Raw genomic sequence first — 19122 nt, 5'->3', positions numbered from 1 at the left:
GCCAGGCTCCAAACCAGATCAGTTCATCTGAATCCGTAGGCATAAGTCCCCTGCATTGGTGTTTTTCCCCCAAGTGATTCTAATATAGTACAGCCAGCGTTGCAGCCACTAGTATAGAGACCTCGAGATAACCCAGGTGAAGATAATGAGGGTGAACTTGAAGAGGTCCTGAGACCCACTCTCCAACCCCAACACACACATAGAGTCTTATCGTTAGGCTTCTAATAATACCCTAGAAGCAACAGCCCACAGAATCCTGCAGCTGCCAGGAAATCCTCAAACTTTGTCCTTGAAAAGCATGATCACTTTATCTTAATTTGAAGCCAGTTGCTAAGGCCACACCTGGGGCACAGAGCCAGTAGGCTTTGCTGGTTTTTAAGGTGCTTGGGAGGGGTGCTGACTTCCACTGGGGGTGGGAGGCAAGTGCGCTGCAGAGGAGGCTCCCTTGGAAATGGGGAGAGGTGCCTCTGGGTGGAGAATCTGCACTTCTGTCCCTCTCTGCAGGTCACAGTGGTCTTAAGAGACCCTCCCCCTCCTTCTTAGATTTTCCCAGGGGAAATGCCTGGAATGTTGGGGCTCAGTGGGGAGAAGGTGGTTAGAAGTAGGCGGTGTGGTCAGTCATGCCTGGGGCCTCAGTAGCCCTCTGATAAGTTGGAGGGCATTCCCCCTGAGAAGGGGTGAGACGTGGATGGTTCAGTAACACTGATTCAAGCAATGTTACCGCTTGGCTACTGTATACTACAAAAGTTAAAAGGCCAACTGAGGAAAATATGGACAACAAATATACATAAAGGTTACTATGTTAATAAGTTTTACAAGTCAATAAGAAACACATTAAGACCCTCAAAGAACAATGAATAAATAGATAATTCCCAGAAAAGAAAAACACTGATAATTGTTTTGCTAGTAATCAAAGAGTCAAATTAGAACACCATTTCTACTACCGAAGTAGCAAATATTTATTTAAAATCATAATATCCAGTGCCGGTGAGGGTTCGAATAGTTCCTCTTTTAATAATTGCAAATTTGTAGATAGCACTTACTCATGTTACTCAGCCCGGTCCCACTGCTCACATCCCTTCCCTCCTTGTGAAATGTGAGAATAAAGGAAAACCTCCTTTAGAATGGAGTCAGGAAGCCCTAAAGGGGGCGCACTCACGCATGTGCCACTCGTTGCAGCCTGCAGAACCCGCAGGAAGAAGGAAGAAACAGGATCTGTTTGTATGGGTTTGTATAAAATTCTCTCCGTCTCCACTTCTTATCCGTGATGATGGGAATGTTACTTTTCTTCTAGTGCAAGGGAGGACCTTTCTCACGTGGGAATTTGATCTGCTTTTAAGAAAAGGAAGGAAGATCCCTCTCTGTCGTAGCAACACTCACTAACCTCCACTCGCAACCAATAAGACGCTGCCACAACCTCGAACTCTTGTTCTTCTCCAGTGAACTTTTATTCAAAACTACCCTCCCCATGGGCGACCCCGGGGCGGAGTGGTTAAGTTGGCGTGCTCTGCTTCGGTGGCCCGGGGTTCCCTGGCTCAGATCCTGGACGCGGACATGGCACCGCTCATCAAGCCATATTGTGGTGGCATCCCACGTAGAAGAACTAGAATGACCTACAACTGGGATATACAACTATGTCTTGGGGCTTTGGGGAGAAAAAGAGAGAGAGTGAGAGGAAGATTGGCAACAGATGTTAGCTCAGGGCCAATCTTCCTCACCAAGAAGAAAGAAAGAAGAGGGGGGGAGAAAGAGAGAGAGAGGGAGAAAGAAAGAGAGAGAGGGGGGGAGAAAGAGAGAGAGAAAGAAAGAAAAAAAGAAAGAAAGAAAAAGAAAAAAGTATACTTAAAAAAAAAAACTACCCTCCCCATTTTGCGCCTAAAACCTAAACCTAAGAAAACCTTCCCTTTGTCTCTTAGGACTTGCACGTGGTTCACCATAGTTTGCTTGTCCTAAATTTCAATTTCTCTGCTGTTCCGGAATAAACGCATTCTTTTTTGGAGCTTGCCTCACTTTACCTAAGTTGACAGAAGTACTATAATCCCCATTTTGCAGATGTTCCTTGACACAGGTCAAGGAACTCGCCCGAGTCGCACGGCTGATGTGCTGTTCCGCGTCGCTGCAGATGGAAGTGTAAGTGGTATAAAACCCCGCTGGAGGGCAGTTTGGAAACATATCTAGAGCTTAAAAATGTTCATTCCCTTTCCCCCGTAATTCTACTCACAAGAATCCATCCCAAGAGAACACCCAGCGATGAGCCATTGTTTTCCGCGGCGCGTGTGGAATGACAGCGCGTCTGGTAGATGTGGGGCTGCGGGTGCGTCACAATGTACCTTTAGAACTTGTGGAATGCGGATGGAAGCTGGCTCATAATACGACGCTAAATGAAAAGAGGTCCAAAATGTATATATGATACGTACATCGTAATAGACCTTGATTTCTGTGGGTGATGGGACTGTGATTTTTAATCTCCTCGTTGTCCTTTTCTCTGTTTTTTTACTATCAGCGCTTATGAATTTTATAATCAGAAACAAAAGCTAGGTGTCTTTCGGCTTGTTGTGTGTGTGTTTGATGCCGAGTTTCCAGGACAGGAGGGCCCAGGAGGTTGGGGTGGCGGTGTTGGCAGCGGCAGGGCCCCTGGAGGCGCCGGCTCTGCCCCTCGAGTGAGGCGGGCGCCCCGCCCCCGGCGGTCTGGAAGCGCGATCAAGCCTCGGCCGGCGGGCCCCTGCGGGCGCGTGGGTGCCTCTCGGTGGGCGGGGAGGGCAGCCGGGGAAGCACAGCCCCGGCCAACAACACGGAGTCCCCATGCAGCCGGCGGAGAAGGTCTCGAAGGTCTCCCGGAGTGACTCGGAATCAAGGCAGCCGAGGTGGGCCGGGATTAGGTGGCCCGGCTGCGGGGCGGGAGAAACCCGCTCAGCGCCTCCCGGGAGCGCAGGGCCTGGAGCGGCCCGAGGAGCCCAGGGATCCCGGCTGGGGCCGGGCTCGCCTCCTGAGAGGTGCCCGGGGCCCTCGACGATGGTCGCCTCCTCGTCGCCCCGCCAACCAGGCGGCCTTGCCTCGGTCTCCACGAACGCCCCGGGGCGCGAGTGCCGCCCTCGCCCACACGGCGCCCCTTCACAGGCCGCCCAGCCGGGACCAGCCTCTTCCTCGTCCAGTTCCCCGCATCCTTCCCCGCTTCCCTCCCCACTACCCCACAGCGACTCTAGTCCCGTCGATGAGCGGGACCAGAGGGCGATTGGGAGAGACTCCGAGCTGTTCGCGGCCGCGCTGGGCAACCTGGAATGGTTGCGGTTCTGTCTGAATCGGGACCGTGGAGAAATCCTGGCCAATGACAAGGTAAGGCCTTGGGGTGCCGGGGCAAGAACTGAAGTCTTCTCCAGCCCACACGTAGTGGTTACCTGGCGCAGATCTGACTATGGAGCATCCAGAGATGTCCTTTCCTGGGTAGATGGTCCTAAAGCACCTTCTGATTGTGGGAGGGCCATTTTAGGGGCACCAGAAAGGGTGAGCACATACTGGAGTGGGAAAAGGGTGTGCGCGACTCCTGAGGCACAGGGAAGAGGGGAAGGGTAACTCCAAGAAATTGCTATCTGGGTTAGGTTGTGCATCCTGGGGCCCCAATCTTGCTCAGCCTCCTCCTGTCCTCCTCTGGCCCCCACAGGGTTTCACTGCCATCCACTTTGCAGCCCAGAGCTGCAAGCTGGCATGCCTGCAGGTCTTGGTAGAGGAGTACAAGTTTCCAGTAAACCTGCCCACCAACAATGGCCAGACCCCTCTGCACCTCGTCATGCACAGGGACAACAAGACCATGGCCCTCCCCTGCATTCACTACCTGCTTAAGCAAGGCGCGGCCCTCAACACGTGAGTCCAGCCTGCCTCAGGAGAGTGGCCTGGAGGCTGGGCAGATAGGAACCGTTCCCCTTTCCAGGCAGCCAGGTCCATGCAGGACAGGTGGAGGGGCTGTGGGGTGACGGGGATTGGGTCCCCACAAAGCAGTCAGGGAGCCCACGTGGTGTAGTAAAGAGATCGGGCTTTGGGAGAGGACAGACCTAGTCCATGTCCCAGCTTTGCCACCTGCTAGCAAACAGTGAAACCTCAGGCAAGTCACTCAGCCCTAAGCCTCAGGTTCCCACACCTGTCAGTACATTGGAATCACCCGGGGAGTTTCAAAAATACCAGTGCCAAAAATACCTTATTCAAAAATAAGACTATTGTGATAATCAAAAAATGCATAGAAAGTACATGGATGGCATATGGGAGGCTGCATTCATTCAAAATATTTATGGAGCATTCACTATGTGCTCAGCACTCTGCCAGAGTTGAGGAATATGGCCATGAACACACAGAAATGGTCCCTGCCATTGTGAAGCTGCTATACTAGTGCAGGAGCAGACAGTGCATCAGCAAACTAATAAATGAACAAAATGACAGAAGGTAGTAAGCGGTTATGAAGGAAATCAAACGGAGTGATGGGGTGGTGAGTAGGTACTCTGGAGAGGAGAGGATCTATTTTGGAAAAGGCAGTCGCCCCTACAGAGTGACGTTTAAATTGGAACCTGCAAAGAGTGAGCTAGCCATGCAAAGAGCCAGGAAGAAGTGTTCCAGCAGAGGGAACAGCATGTGCAAAAGCCATGTGTTGGGAGAGAGTGGGGCAAAGTTGGAAGATGGGGTTGAGGAGGAGGCAGGGCCCAGGTCCTGCAGGCCCTGTGGGCCATGGCCAGCCTCCGGGAAGGGGCAGGAGGGCTGGTTGACTTAAGAGTGGGTGAGGGTAGTGGTCTCTGACCTCCAGCCAACCCAGCTCTCCTTCCAGCAGTTCCTAAGTGTCTTATGTCACCAGAATCAGACTTCTGTTCATTTTGTCCAAACCCCCCTTCTACAGTTGAGGAAATTGAGGTACAGAGAGGAGAAGGGACATGCCAGGATCACTCAGTGGGCTGGTGGCAGAGCAGGGCTGGAAGCTGGTTTGGGCACATATCTGACAGGCAGATGCCCTTTGTCGTTCCTTTCTGCCCTCTTCCACCTGGTGGGGCCCTCCACAGTCGGACGTGCAATGGCTCCACGCCCCTGCACCTGGCAGCCCGTGAAGGCCTGCTGAACTGTGTGGAGGTCCTAGTGCAAAATGGCGCCAATGTCCATGCCCAGGATGCCATGGGCTGCAAGCCCATCGACTATTGCAAAGTATGGAACCACCGCATCTGTGCCCGGTGAGGGTGAGAACCACCCACAGCCTGCCATCCCTTCCCTCCTCCCAGCCCTTCCCCCAGGGCCCTCACCCAGGGCTGAGCCTTTCAGAGAAGGGTCTAGGAAGCCAGACGGCTAGGGGGAGAAGTCTGCTGAGGAGGCCCCTTCCCAGGATATTATTCCCAGGGCTTTCCACAGGGCCCGGCCCCTTCGGATTCAGCATTGCCCTTCTTCCTTGCCCCGAGACCGTGGCTCCTCAGCAGGAGGGTGGTGATCAGACCATCAGACACTTTCCTCTCACCTCAAAAGAAGTACTTAGCCAGAGGGGCCCTGAACAGCAGGAACTGTGACTCTGGCAGCTCCCCACCCCCACCCCCATCCAGGCCCTCAGTGGCAGCCAGTCTTCCCAGCCCAGGTTGAAGCTTGGTCACTGGGAGATGACATGCCCCCACCTTGGCACCAGCTTCTTGAAGGATGCCATGTGGAAATGGGACAAGAAGAACTTTGCTCGTGAGATGGGGAAACTGAAGAGGCTCAAGGACCAGCTGGCCCTCATGGAGCAGGACTACCTGACTGACTATCAAGTAAGGGGTAGGGCGGGCAGGGGCGCCAGGCACCAGCTGCTATCCAGGCACATGAGTAGAGGAGGCAGTGACACCCACGTGGTTAGAAGGGTGGCCAGAAGCAGTCCCAACCAGAAAGAGCCTCCCTCTGCCCCTCCTCTGGCTGAAATCCCACCCATATAAGCCACTCTTTTAGGTCAAAAGTCTCGTCTTGTGTTAGAAAGCAAATACAGCTTAAATTAGCAAATATTTAGAGAGCCCCTCCTAGTGCACTGCCTCCTTCTGGATGAGGAGAATCTCTAATGAGCCCAGGCCCTGCCTATATCAGGACACACACTGGTTAACAGGATCCATCCTTCCAGCAGACACTGAGCTCTCACTCTGCTGGGCACCTGCTAGACCCTGAGGCTCCAAAGACAAATGAGCTGTGGTCCCTTCATTCAAGGAATTTAGAGTCTAGTAGGGGAAATGGGTATATTCCCATAGAGGAGGAAGGGGTTCAGGGTGTGCCAGAGGGATAATGCTTGAGATGAGTCTTTATTTTTTTTTTATTTTAATTTTAATTTTTCTTTTTGAGGAAGATTAGCCCTGAGCTAACTGCTACCAATCTCCCTCTTTTTGCTGAGGAAGGCTGGCCATGAGCTAACATCCATGCCCATCTTCCTCTACCTTATATGTGGGACGCCTGCCACAGCATGGCTTGCCACGTGGTGCCATGTCTGCACCTGGGATCCCAACCGGCAAACCCCGGGCCACCAAAGCAGAATGTGTGCACTTAACCGCTGTGCCACCGGGCCGGCCCCTTAAGATGAGTCTTTAAAGATGGGCAGGAGTGGGCCATATGAAGGAGGAAAGGGCTGACCAGGCATAGAGAGGCATGAGGCACATGGGAGAGTGGTGTATGCTGAGAAGTGCAAATTTCAGTACAGCCAGGGGGTCAGATGTGAGTTGGAGATTGACAAGCTAGAGATTTGGTGGGGGCCCAGATCAATGACAGACCTTGGCTGGGGAAGGAGGAGGGGAGCAACTAAAGGATTTTAAGCAGATATAATTACATAGGATGCAAGAACCAGAAAACCCAGAAAGAAGATGCTAGGAATCCTAAGTGGATCCAGAAGTAGGGAGGGCTTTGGGGCTGGCAAAATCTAGTACTCCAACTCTGTTCCAGCTGCATTTCTTGCCAGTTTTCTCAGCCCTACCCTCCTCTGCTGCTGGTGTCACCCAGTCCTCAAAGTCACACGTGTCCAGAGGAGGCAAAGCCCATCTGTTCCTGTGGCTCTAAACTTTCCCAGAAGCCCCTTGCAGATCTCTCCTCACCTCTCATTGGCCTCAGTTGGATCACATGTGTCGTTCTTGTTCCAAACCCTAGAGCTAAAGGAAAGCCAGCTGAATGTGCTGACTGACCTGGGTCTAAGGTAAGGCTGACGGAATTATTATGATTGGCTTAGCCTAATCAGAGCCTACATCTGGAGCTGGGTCAATCTCTAAACCACTTGAGACTGCTTAGCAACAGCCTGCGAAGCGAGGCACTGAGACAAGGGGGTTAGAATGGGGCCGTTCAGCTCTAGGGGAGGCTCAACTTGAAGTTGAAGGTTGAAGATTCAACTCTAGGGGAGGCAAGAACAGAGAGACAGACCAAGTCATTACCATCCAGCCTGGAGCGCTAGCCATCTGTATCCTCCCTACATGACTGCTCAAGGCTGACCATTTACAGGAAGCCTGCCTGGATTTGCTCCACTCAGTTCCAGGCCTTTCTGGTTTCTCCTTCCAGGGTCCAGGATGCAGTTTGCACTTCTCACTTGCTCCCCCACCACCCATCAAACCAGAGACTCTCTTAGGGCAGGACATGCCTCCACTATCAGACTGGGGACTCCTTTAGTGGGGTGGAGACTTGTTTCCCCCGTAAGCCTCGAGGTTTCTGTAGGGCAGGAACTGTGTCTCTGCCCCAAAGTTGGAGGCCTCACCTGGGAAGGAGGCTGTATCTCCATAAGACTGGAGAAGCCCCCTACAGGAAAGGTTCTGTCTGCCCCTTCAGCCCAGGCTCCCTTCGAGCAGTCCTTATCTATCCATCAGAACATGGGCTGCCATAAGGCAGGAGTTTCCCCCATCAGACTCAGGGCTCCCCTGGGGCATGACTGAATATGGCCAATCAGACCTGAGGTTTCCAAGGGCTCTAGTCTCAGGGCCTCCTTCCACAGAAGCACAGCAGGCGCAGCCCTCCACAACTATCCTGTGCCCTCTGACATTGCAGAAAGAGCACAAAAGTCTGAGAGAGGCTGATTTCAAGAAGTGGCTTCATGGCAAGCGGCTGCCCGGAGGCCAATCCCTGATGGGCAACTCTGAGCAAGAGCCTTGTGCCCCACCCCAGGCCGTTGCCGTCTCCAAGACGCCCAGGCACAGGGGATTGTGGCCTCCCAAAAGCTTCCACCCCTCGCCGGAGGCGCGCCTGCAACAGACTCTGCAGCTCAAGCCGCCGCCCTTGGTGATGCCCAAGCCCATCTACATGCGGCCCATGGTCAGGAGGCCCAAGTTGTGGAACCTTAGCAACAACCCCGCCAGATCCCCCACCATCCAGATCGGCTACCCACAGGGCATCCGCCTGGGAGTGCATCCAGACCCCTGGCCAGAGCACGACTTCAGCAGCTTCCTCAGGGTGAGGTCCAACGGGCACGGTGGTGTGAGCCTATGCACAGTGACCGGCAAGCTGGTGTCGCCTGTGCCCCGGCTGCCTTTTGAGGTGATAGTCCGCGGGCTGTACCCTTCGGTGCAGCCATACAGGATGAAGGTGCCCCAGGACCTTTACTCCGTCAGCATGAGGGACGTGCCCAGGAAGCGGCACTTGGGCGACGACACCTTCTGGACTGATAGTCTGGCCATGAACCTGCGTGAGACGTTTGATGAAGCCTTCCTGGCAGCTGTGCGAGCCCATCAAGGGCTCCTCACTCTGTCCTCCCCTAAAACCCACCCATAAACTTATTTTGGTAGCCTCTCGGCCTGAGGCAGCCCAATGAAGGCTGAGGCATGGCAATTTGTGTTGTGGATGGGGAGGAAATGGGGGGAGTGCCCACTCTCAAGCTCAAGGATTGGAGCCCCCTCCCCCCAACAAAAGCCCAGACTCCAGGTTTCCCTTCTCTCCACAAAGAAATCTCTTGGATCTTCCAAGAGATCCAAGTTAGGGCAATGGCCCAAGGCTCAGTCTCTATCCTGGGCCCCAGCATCATAAGAGTAACACCTTGGTGTCCCCTTTGGCCCCCACCCCAACCCAACAGCCCACCAAGGACAAGGCTTCTAGGATGAGGGACCACTGGGAAATTCGGCCTCTTGTTCAGATTAAGTCTTTCCTGCTGCAGGCTCTAAGCCTCACTCTTCATCTCCAGATCCAGAATGGGAGGGGAAACAGCTAATGTGTCACGCTGCCAAGGGCTTCCCTGCCACTTGGGGCTGCCACCCTTCATTCCTAGCTGCCACTGGGGCTCTGCAGTTCAGGGAGGCAGAGGCGGCATATCTGGGGGAGGGGCCTCCTACGGCTTCAGTTTGAGACTATGACAGCACTTGTACCTCCTCCAGGAAGCTATCCCGGATCCCCTGCTCTCCCCCATACACATCACTATAAACCATTCATTAAACAAACATTTATTTAGTGCTTTCTATGTGCCAGGCACCAAGCCAGGCACAGCTGATACAAAAACTGAAGGACAGTCCCTGCCCTCAAGGAGCTTACAGTCTAGTGGGGAGGTAGACGGGTAAGCCGGCAAGTAAGCCCAGGGTGATCCGTGTGGCGTGCTGGGGGGAGAGGGGACACTCAAAACTCCTGGGAGGAAGTGAAATCTAAGTGGAGAATTGACAGAGAAGGTATCCAGGCACCTTCAGAGCAGAAGAAAGGGGAATCAGAATGGCATCTCTGGATAGAGGAGGCTGGGACCCAGAGTGCAAGGTGGCAAGTGATGAGGTCAGAGAGGCGAGCAGGAACCAGGACACAAGAGTCTCACGAGCCATGCTAAGGGGTCTGGACTTTATTCTGAGGGCAGTGGGGAGCCATGGAAGGTTGTAGGCCAGGGAGTGCCTTGATCAACTATGCATTTTAGAAAAAGACAACTCTGGCGGTGGGTTAGAGAAGCAGGAAGCTGTCACAATAATCCACGTGAAAGTTGATGGCAGTGGGAGTGGTTCAAATTAAGAGATGTTAAGAAGGTAAACTTGACAGTTTTGAGAGATTGGATGTTGCAGGCAAAAAGAGAAAGCAGGGATAGAAAGCAGGTTTCTGATCTGGCTCCTGAGTGATCTTGGGGCCACGTCAGGTACCCAAAAAAGGCAGGTTTGCAGAGGACAGCAACACGTGTCATCTGGACCAGGAGAGTTGTCTGTGCATCCAAAGGCAGCAGAACTGTGGTTCACAAGACCAGGAGAGATGCTGGGGCTGGAGGTCAACTCTCAATTCCTCGGCAGAGTCCTTGAAGCCATCAGCATGGATGAGCTCCTCCAGGGAGCCCACGACAGAACCCTGAGAAACCCCACTGTGCATGGGGTGAGTGGAGAAGCCGGCAGAGGACACTCAAAGGAGCAGCCAGAGAGGTAGGAGGAGAACCAGCTACAGAAGTGCCAGGGACCTGCGATTCAAGAGGCTGGGGGGCATCAGCCCTGTCCGGTGCTGCAGAGATCCAGGAGGAGAGCAAAAGGGCCGGCTGGATTTAGCACAAGGCCACCGGCCACCCCTGGGAGAGCATGGCAGTGGAGTGAAGGGAGGGGGCGAAGCCACATTGTTGGGGCAAGGATCAAAGATGTGGACAGCAAGGTAGAGCAGGGCCAGCTGCTGGCCCCAGTGTCCTCTACCCTGTCCTCCCTTGTCTGCATAGGATAAAAGGGCCTGGCAATCTCATTCCCACCGAGAGAAGGTGAAAATGTGTGGCTCCTCCCAGCGAAAGGGAAGGCTGCTATTTTTAAGAGGATGGGAAATGCTAAAGCCAAGGAAATGAAGGGCTACGGTGGGACCTGAGGCAGGAAGCAAAGATTTTCAAGCATAGGGGTCCTCCCAGTGGCTTAAAGGTACCACATGAGTGCAGTCCATCTCTGCACCTGCCAGCCTCGCTTTGAGGTGTAGGACATGGCCAGTAATGGCTCTCCTGGGGACTGCATTCCAGTCTACACTGTTGAGTACTTGCAAGGCACTGGAGTTGGGGTGCAAGGTCAACCATGCTGGTCTGTGCTGCGACCTGGCCAGGCTTCTTGGAAGACTGAGTCATCTCTCGAGGAGCCAAGAGCACACAGGAGACAGGGCCAGCCCTGTGTGCTCTTCGAGTGACAAACAGCTCCTCCTGCCAGTCCTGTTTCCTACAAAACAGGCTGTAGCCCAGGCTGCCTGGAAGCCATTTTTATTTTGTTTTGTTTCTCCTTGAGCCTGAGATAGAACTCAGCCAGAAACCACTGCTTTTTCCTCAGGGGAAAACTTATAAATAGGATACTGTAGATGTTCTTCTGAAAATCTAACCCAGTCCTAAACTGTCCCCTCTCTGCCCCAAGCTTGACAGTCACAGAGCCTTGGGGAAAGAAGAGATGGAAGAAGAGGGAGAGGCATAAGACAGGCGGCCTCCACCCCCAGCCCCACCCCCGGACCAGACTCAGCTGTTCATCTCTGTCCCTTCGGAAGGGCAGAACCCAAACCCAGAAAAGGAGCCACTGGAGCAGAAAGGCCAGTCCAGGGCAGGAGATGAGCAGGGAGAAAGGAAGATGAACTTTCAGGGCATTAAGGCAAACAGTGCCACCTAGAATCTTTATTCAAATGGGAATCAGCACTTGGACAGAAATCACAGTTCAACAGCAAAAACTATTTCTCTTGGAAGTGCCAAGCCACGGCCCCTCCCCATGGCCATCTGCCCAGAGAACTTATCACTGTCTGCTCTCCAGCTTCACGGCTCCTGCCCTGGCTATCCCGGCTGAGCCAGAACCTCGAGACCCACCATGGAAGTGGGCAAGGAGGGCCATAGGGAGCTCAGCTGTCACACAACCAGGTGGACCACAGCCTCCTGCTAAGCAGGCTCTGCCACCCTCCCTGGTGCCCTCTGAGGTCACAGCCTCTAGCAGCATCAGAACTGAGCCAAGCTGAGCCTCCTGAGGAAGGTGGGGATGGGGGCTTCAGGGAGAGTTGAGGGAAGTAGGGCCAGGGCTGGGGGAAGGTGCCTCCCAGGCTCCCAGCCCTGACCTAGTGCAGAGGCCCAGGGCCCGACTCTCCTGATCTTGCCCCTGCATCCCCTCCCCCAGGGGGTCAGTATATCTTCTGACGACTGGGTAGAATGGCCTCTTTGATGAAAGAGAAGACAACCAGGATCCCTAAGCGTTTGCCCCGCTTGCCTTTGGTGAAGTAATTGGAGACCACGTCATCTGTAGAGACACAGGCAGGGAGATGAGTGTGTGCGTGTCTGAATGTGAACACAGCTCTCCCCACCTGGAGCCCAAGTGTCTCCACCACAAGGCTGGGCTCTGGCTCCCTGAGCCAACTCAGGCCTTGCTGGCATCCTCCCACCAGGACCCCTCACAAACCCCTTCTCACCTCCTGGCTGCATGGTGGAGGGCAGGACGTTCTCCCCAGCCGACAGTGACACAAAGAATGCAAACGGGATTATCCAGAGACAGAAAGTGAAATAGGCCAGGACCTGGCAACGACAGACAGAGAAGAGGGTGCCCCTGGAGGTGCCAAGAGTGGGCTGGGCCTGGTCACTGGGCACCTCAGAGAGGTGGTCAAGGGTGCACAGAAGACCGCACACCTGACCTCTGAAGGGAGCCAGGGCCCAGGAAGCAGAGATAGGACATCCTCAGACATGGAGATAACTCAGTGGGGAAAGGTCATCTCAGTGGCTGAAGATGACCGAGTGTGGCCACAATCCCCAAATCTAGGTCACCAGGACAAGAAACTCCTCTGAAGTGAAGGAGATAGATCGAGGGCAAAACCATGACCGACCCATACTCCCCAAAGAAGTGACCTGTTCTTCCCCAGGGCTTCAAACTGGAGCAGCAGGGTGTGGAGAGGAGAGAACCCTGGTAGGCCACTGGGAAGAGCTGGGGTTCAAGGCTGCAGCTTACCCCAGCCCTCGAGGTCTGCATCAGACAAGACCACCCTGGGGCCATGTCCTGACCTCAGGGTGTTAGGCTGGGACCCGGGGAAACCCAAAGGACTCACTGTGAGGAGCAGTGTCCTCTCCACCTTAGCCAAAGGGATCCCTGCTCCTCGTCCACACTGCTCTCTAAAATCGCCTATACTGCGTGTTTTTGAAACATGTTATCCCTGAAAACACTCAGTTTCAAACCATAGCTGAGTTCACCGAGCAAATCATGCAAGTCCCCTGTGCTCCCCACCCTGTTAAGAGCTTGATGTACTGAGTGCTTCTTACCTCTGAGAAAGGATAATATTCCTCCGCAAAAAACTGAAATGCTAGGTAATGATTCACCACCACTAGCCCTGTCGAGGGAACGAAGAGGACGTCAGTTCGGAGGGAAGAACATCAAGTTCGACTTCAACCCTCAAAAGGCCCCTGGGAGCTGGGAGCTGGGAGCCCTGAGTCTTAGTCTCGACTCTACACCTGACTCAGAGTATGGCTCTGGGCCCACAAACCACTCTCCAGAACTCAGCTTCTCGTCTGTTCAAAGAATGAGCCCCACCTGCCTGCTGCACAGGGCACTTATGAGTAAAACTAGAAGAAAGCTCTTTGAATGTTAGAGAGAGACTTCAGTGTTACAGAATCCAAAGCACCGTGACAAGTGACCCGGTTTTCAGTGGCCATGCGTACTGAAGAGCGCTCCCTCCTGGACGATGTGGGGGCGGGGAGAGGGGTGTGCAGACCCCACACGCCCGGGAGGTTCTACTCCAAACCTGGCAGAGGGAGTGGCTGCCTCGCGGAAGGAGGCTCACCCCCCTCAGGAATGAAAGGGCACAGCCTGTAGACACTTTGGAGTGCAGTCTTAGGGTGCCTCAGAATTCTGGGGGAGGAGTCCTTCCTTGTCCTGCCCCAGGGTAAGGCACACTGGGCAGAACTGGGACGTTCTGGACCCACACCAGCCTCCTCAGTGTGTAGCCGAATTTATGGGAGAGAGCGAGCAAGCAGATCCTGGGAACAGGCTGCTCAGAGACAGGCACCTGCCTGTTCCCATGGTGAGGGGAAGGGCAGCCACCAGAAGAAGGCTGCCCCCAAACTGAACACCCCTCACATATACCTCACAGCCAACTGGCATGTCCATTCCCCTTTCTCGCCTCTCCTTCTAAGGCAGGGACCGCAGCTCTTCCATGCCTACCCACACTCTAGTGCTAGGGGACACTGGAAGATAGGGTGATCTTTCAGAAGAACCCTCTCGGGCAGGTCAGGGGAGCCCACTGCTTTGGGGGGCTCTCCCCGCTGGGAAGATGCAGAAGGGGCCTGGTCTCCAAGGAAGGGCTCCCCACGCCAACCCCAGCTGAAGAAATCCTTTGGTGCACTCACACCAAGGCCCTCAGGGCAGAGCCGAGTCCTAGCTTTAACAGTGCGCCCTCCTTGTGGATAATATTCTCTTTCCAGGTTCTGCCACAGAAATAGAAAAGTAGCTCTTAAAAACCCCAATTCCACCTGATACCCTGACCCAAAGGCTAAGATGACCAGTGATGACTAATGGGAGAAAAGGCAATCCTGGTAACCAGATATTCTCCAGAACCTTCTCCACGAGTATCTATAAATATCTCTAAGCACCTACTATGGGCCAGCTGAGCCTCCCAAACATCATCTCTGAACAGATGGAGAAGCCAAGGCCCAGGGAGGGGAAATGCCTCCCCAGGGTCAGAGTGGTGGCAGGACCATGGCAGGAGGGCCAGAGGCCTCCAGATAGGTTCGTCAACCCCAAGGCAGCAGCTGTCTGCAGCGGGGCCCATGCTTGTCTTGATCATGACATTGGGCCAGAGACTGGATGGGGAGCTGCCCGCTTGCCAGGGAAGGGCTCTTCCTGGCCAAGTGGTTTCTTAGGGGCTACAACTACTCAGCCAACCCACCTCCTCTCCTCCCAAACCCCTCTGCACACTTACCTCCCTGGGAAAGCCCTCTGTGTCTGAGCATCCGCCTGCCCCCACCCCACCCAATTCCAGTCACTAGAGCCAAGGTGGGCTCTCGGCTCCCGATGTGTGAGAACCCCATCTCCCCAGTCAGCCTGGGCTCCTGGAGGACCTAAGTGGTTTGCCTCTTGTCTCTATGCCACCCCAGCTGCCTCCCCAACTCTGCCCGCTCACCGCACGACAGGATGAAGTTCGGCGAGGTCAGCATGATGAAGGGGAAGGTCTGCAGGAGGCCAAAGTAAACGAGGTTGGTGAAGAGGCCCACGCCAATCATGCCGGAGGGGAAGCGCTCAAACACATAGAGGCCAATCAGCACCGCCGTGGAGAACTGAAACAGCCAAAGGCACACAGTGCAGGGAGCCTCTTCCAGGCAGCCTTCCTGGACTCACTAACCCCCAGCCCACTCAGGGCAACACTAGGTTCATGCTTCAATCTCTCCTCGTTGCCCAGTCACAGGTCTGACCTCCTCAACTAGTCTCTTAGCTCCCAAAGGGCAGCATCTTTTAATGCCATGTCTCAAAGCTTTTAGACAGCAACCCATAGTACAAAAAACAGTTTACACTGTAACCCCAACACATACATATATATGATCAAAGTTCAAATTTCAATTCTAGTCTTTTCTATTCCATTTTTTTAAAAAAACACTAATCATGACCTACTGAATCAATTACACAGCCCAATAATGAATTACACCTGCAGTCTGAAAAAATACTGTTCTGAAGGACTTATAGTTGTCACTGCTTAACAAACAGCAGTTGATTGAATGAAGGTCTAATTCCTGTACCAACACCCATGAGCCAGGCCTCTGAACCCAGAGCTGAGAGCTACGGTCTTGTTTCCGCCACTGACTCCCCACCCCAGGCCATGCCCAGCATGGAAGAGGTGGCTGACACCACATGACTTGAGAAGCACTGGGCTCCTCCTGTCCAAATGTGCCCCTACCCCCACCCCCAGCCTTTCCTGCAGCGGGCAGAAACCTATCCACCAGCAGGCACTCCTGTGGCCTTGACATCCGCGGCAAGGATTGTGTCTTCAGGAAGAGAAGCCTTCCATGAGACCTGGGGAGGGTAAGGCTGGGCCAGGGAAGTTGTCTCCCTCTTAAGACAAGTCACATGATCCAATTAGAAAGAGGCCAATGAACAAGTGCTCAGAACTGTCCTAAAGGTTCCTCTCAGTTATAAATGCTGTAAGCAGCACCAGGGCCTAGAGACAATGGAAGACAGCCGAGCAAGGGCCAAGCCATGGTCCTATCAACAGAGAATGTGCACTCAGCTGTCACCTAAGGAACCGAGAACAGGATCTGCAGTGAAGTGATACCACTTGGGGAAAGCGGCCAGGAAAGACCTGCCCCCAGGAGAGCAGACCCAGAAGATAAGGTCCATGGCAGAGCGGTGGGGTGGTACCTCCAGGAAACAGCACGGAGAGAGATGGCTCCTCATTTCCACCTTTGGAGGCAGGGCAAGAGTGAGGCGCAATCCTGGGGAAAGCTGCCACTTACCCAGATCATGTATTTTATGATCCTGCTGGTGGCCACTGTGTATTCTTCTATCAGTTCTGCCAGGTAATACAGTCCGGCCGCTGCGGGGATGGCAAGAGGGACAAGCAGGGAGAACATTAGCCAGGGTCACTCCCACCATCCTGGTCATCCCTCTCTCTGCAGTTGGGTCCCCATCAACCCTTCACAGACTCCAGAAGGTAAGAAACAAACCAAACAACCCATGTGTGGCCCTCCCCAGTCTGCAGAAGTAGAATTTTGTCAGGGCAACTAAGGAGAGATTTCATAAAAGTAAACAGAAACCTGTATTTGACGCCTGGGCACCATGTTAACCTCCGGCCCATAAAGGGGAATTTCATTCACTCATTCAATGAATATCTGTAGGGCGCTTAGTATGGGCCAGTGCCGGGCTGAGGGTTGAGAATACAAGTACCACAAGACAGGCAAGGTCCCTTCCCTGACCCAGCTTGCGGGGTGGCGGGGGAATAGGGAGGGGAGTCAGACGATCCCAGTGTGACAAGTGCGACTTTAGGGAAAGTACAGGGCACTGCTGGACCATCAAACCCCATAAGGAGGGCTTCCCGGAGAAGGTGAGATCTCAGCTGAGATCAAGAGTAGGAGCTAGCCAGAAGCGGGAACCGTGTCAAAGAGAGCAGGAAGTACGAAGGGATGGAGGCGAAAGGGCGGCTGGAGGCGTCGGGTAAAAGGTCGGCGAGGTTGGCCCGCGAGGATGGCCGCGGGCAAGGAGCACCTGAGTCCGCCTCAACCGGGCACCGCTGGGGTGGACTTTGGGACACCTGGAAGGACCCGCGGTCAGGCTAGACTGCTGGGGTCAGCAAGAGGGGCAGGACTGGGCGGGACAGGAGAGGGGATTCGAAGGCCGGGAACACCGGGCAGGGGTCTCCCGGGTCGCTCCGGCGCCCTCGTGATGAGACCCCCGGCGAGCACAGATGCCAGGGCGGGAGCCCGCGTGGGCCGGGGTCGCGCACTCTCACCGACGGCCAGCGTGATGAAGGCCACTTGGATGAAGAGCGACAGCCAGCTCAGCACGTACATGAACCACATGGCGCCCGCGCCCCGCCCGCCCCGCGACCGCCGGGACGGGCCTGCGCGCTCGGGCTCCGGCGACACGGAGCCGCCGCACCGCCGCCGCGTCCCCGCCCCGCGGGCCGCCGTGCGCCGCCGCCGAGAGGAGCCTGGCCCGAGCGCCGCCTCGGGCCGGGTCCGGACTAGCGCCGCCTGCCGGCGCGGAGGGCCAACCGCTGCTGCCGCGGGCGGCGCGCTCGCCGGCCGACCGCCAGGCTCCAGAGGCTGCACGCAGGGGACGGTTGGTGACGCATCCTGGGGGAAGCGGCACGGTCCCGAGGGACGGGGACGCAGCGCCTGTGCAGGGGCTCTGAAGGCAGCCTCCGGCCTCTCCTGTGCGCTCCCGCCCCAGCCTGGAGGGGGGTCCAGGGCAGGGGAGGGCCGCCTGACCCCTCCCCCGCAACTTCCCTCCCGCCAGAAGCCTCTACAGAGCTGTACAGGGCTTTCCCTTGCTACCTCTGGTAACACAGACAAAATTGTTGAGTGCCTGATGTGTGCCAGGCACTGTGCTAAAAGGGTTGGTGGTCTGTTCATGATGGAAATCGACCCGATGATGGAGATCACTTTATGGATGGGGAAGTTGAGGCTAAGAAAGGGTACTTGACTCAGGTTATCCTTCTCGGGAGCGGCACTGGCAGGAGTTGGGACGCCTTTGATCAGTCATCCTCAAGCCTAATTCTCCCTCTGGGCTGAGTTCCTCTGGGGGTATATTCTGCATCTTTGTATCGCCTGCAACTCGCCCAGTGCTGGTACGCAAGGCGCCTACTAGGCGCTGAGTGCATTTGCTCCACCTCTGGGAGAGTGGGCTGAAGGAGCGCAAGAAGCAGGGCAGCTCTTGTCAAGAAGTCTTCCATCTAGTGGCCGAGACAGGCATGCGAAAATAAAGTATGTACGACGGCAGTCGTGTGCTTCTCACTTCAGAATTACTCTTCATGCGTAAAATAAATACACATTCCTCAAAAATTTAAACATAGAATTATCATGTGGTCCAGAAATTCCACTCCTGAGGATATACCGTAACGTATTGAAAGCAGGGACTCGAACAGATATTTGTACATCATAGCAGCACTATTCACAATAGTTAAAAGGTGCAGACAACTCAAATGTCCATCAACAGATGAATGGATAAACAAAATATGGCGTACACATAATGAAACATTATTCAGCCTTAAAAAGCTGTGAAATTCGGACACCTGCTACCACATGGATGAACCCTGAAGACAGTATGCTAAGTGAAATAATCCAGACACAAAAGGACAAATATTGCATGATTCAACTTATCTGAGGTATCTAGAATAGTCAAATTCGTAGAAACAGGAAGTAGAATGGTGGTTGTGGCAGGGGGGCAGAGGGTAATGGAGAGTGACTGTTTAATGGGTACAGAGTTTCGGTTTGGGAAGATGAAAAAGTTCTGGAGACAGATGGTAGTGATGGTTGCACAACACTGTGAATGTACTTAGTGCCACCAAACTGTACACTTAAAATGGTTAAAATGGTAAATTTTATGTTATGTATAATTTACCATGATTAAAAGATGAGATTACAAAGCAATTATATCAAAATATAGATATGAAAATATTTTTTACAAAACTAAATATGTGATATAATATATGTGCTTCTTTCTTATTGCATAACATAACCAGATCTAATGGCATAATAAAAAATATATATATATTTGGTCTCTGCCCCTAGTTCCTGACACAGAGCTCCTAAAACTCTCGTAATTTCCTGAGTGA

The 19122-nt window shown here is 54.0% G+C and overlaps 2 protein-coding genes across 2 annotated transcripts; one reads left to right on the top strand and one right to left on the bottom strand.

Annotated features, from left to right (window-relative positions):
- Positions 1 to 2395: 2395 nt before the first annotated feature.
- ANKRD53 (ankyrin repeat domain 53) lies at positions 2396 to 9373 on the top strand. Its single transcript, XM_005599907.4, has 5 exons — positions 2396 to 3333; positions 3659 to 3858; positions 5037 to 5201; positions 5642 to 5762; positions 7993 to 9373. Exons 1-5 carry the CDS (start codon positions 2803 to 2805, stop codon positions 8710 to 8712), a joined length of 1737 nt encoding a protein of 578 aa, XP_005599964.2. The 5' UTR covers positions 2396 to 2802; the 3' UTR covers positions 8713 to 9373.
- On the bottom strand, positions 9359 to 17476 carry TEX261 (testis expressed 261). The gene is made up of 6 exons (XM_001492476.6): positions 17296 to 17476; positions 16304 to 16383; positions 14980 to 15133; positions 13124 to 13191; positions 12286 to 12388; positions 9359 to 12116 (listed from the first exon to the last, which is right to left on the bottom strand). The coding sequence occupies exons 1-6, from the start codon at positions 17363 to 17365 to the stop codon at positions 12001 to 12003; spliced, it is 591 nt and encodes a 196-aa protein (XP_001492526.2). The 5' UTR covers positions 17366 to 17476; the 3' UTR covers positions 9359 to 12000.
- Positions 17477 to 19122: the final 1646 nt, after the last annotated feature.

The sequence above is a fragment of the Equus caballus genome, chromosome 15, assembly GCF_041296265.1.
Source record: "Equus caballus isolate H_3958 breed thoroughbred chromosome 15, TB-T2T, whole genome shotgun sequence".
Taxonomy (NCBI): Eukaryota; Metazoa; Chordata; class Mammalia; order Perissodactyla; family Equidae; genus Equus; species Equus caballus.
The sequence above is the reverse complement of the archived record's forward strand: the minus strand, read 5'-3'. Positions and strand labels throughout refer to the sequence as shown.

Bases quoted from the DNA above. Each gene is read 5' to 3' on its own strand.
- ANKRD53 (XM_005599907.4), top strand. From the start codon at position 2,803: ATGCAGCCGGCGGAGAAGGTCTCGAAGGTCTCCCGGAGTGACTCGGAA. The intron at 5,202-5,641 runs GTGAGGGTGAGA...CCTTGGCACCAG, and splicing joins AACCACCGCATCTGTGCCCG to CTTCTTGAAGGATGCCATGT. The intron at 5,763-7,992 runs GTAAGGGGTAGG...CTGACATTGCAG, and splicing joins ACTACCTGACTGACTATCAA to AAAGAGCACAAAAGTCTGAG.
- TEX261 (XM_001492476.6), bottom strand. From the start codon at position 17,365: ATGTGGTTCATGTACGTGCTGAGCTGGCTGTCGCTCTTCATCCAAGTG. The intron at 13,192-14,979 runs GTGAGCGGGCAG...TTCCCTCGACAG, and splicing joins GAACTTCATCCTGTCGTGCG to GGCTAGTGGTGGTGAATCAT. The intron at 12,389-13,123 runs GTAAGAAGCACT...TGTCGTTGCCAG, and splicing joins AATATTATCCTTTCTCAGAG to GTCCTGGCCTATTTCACTTT.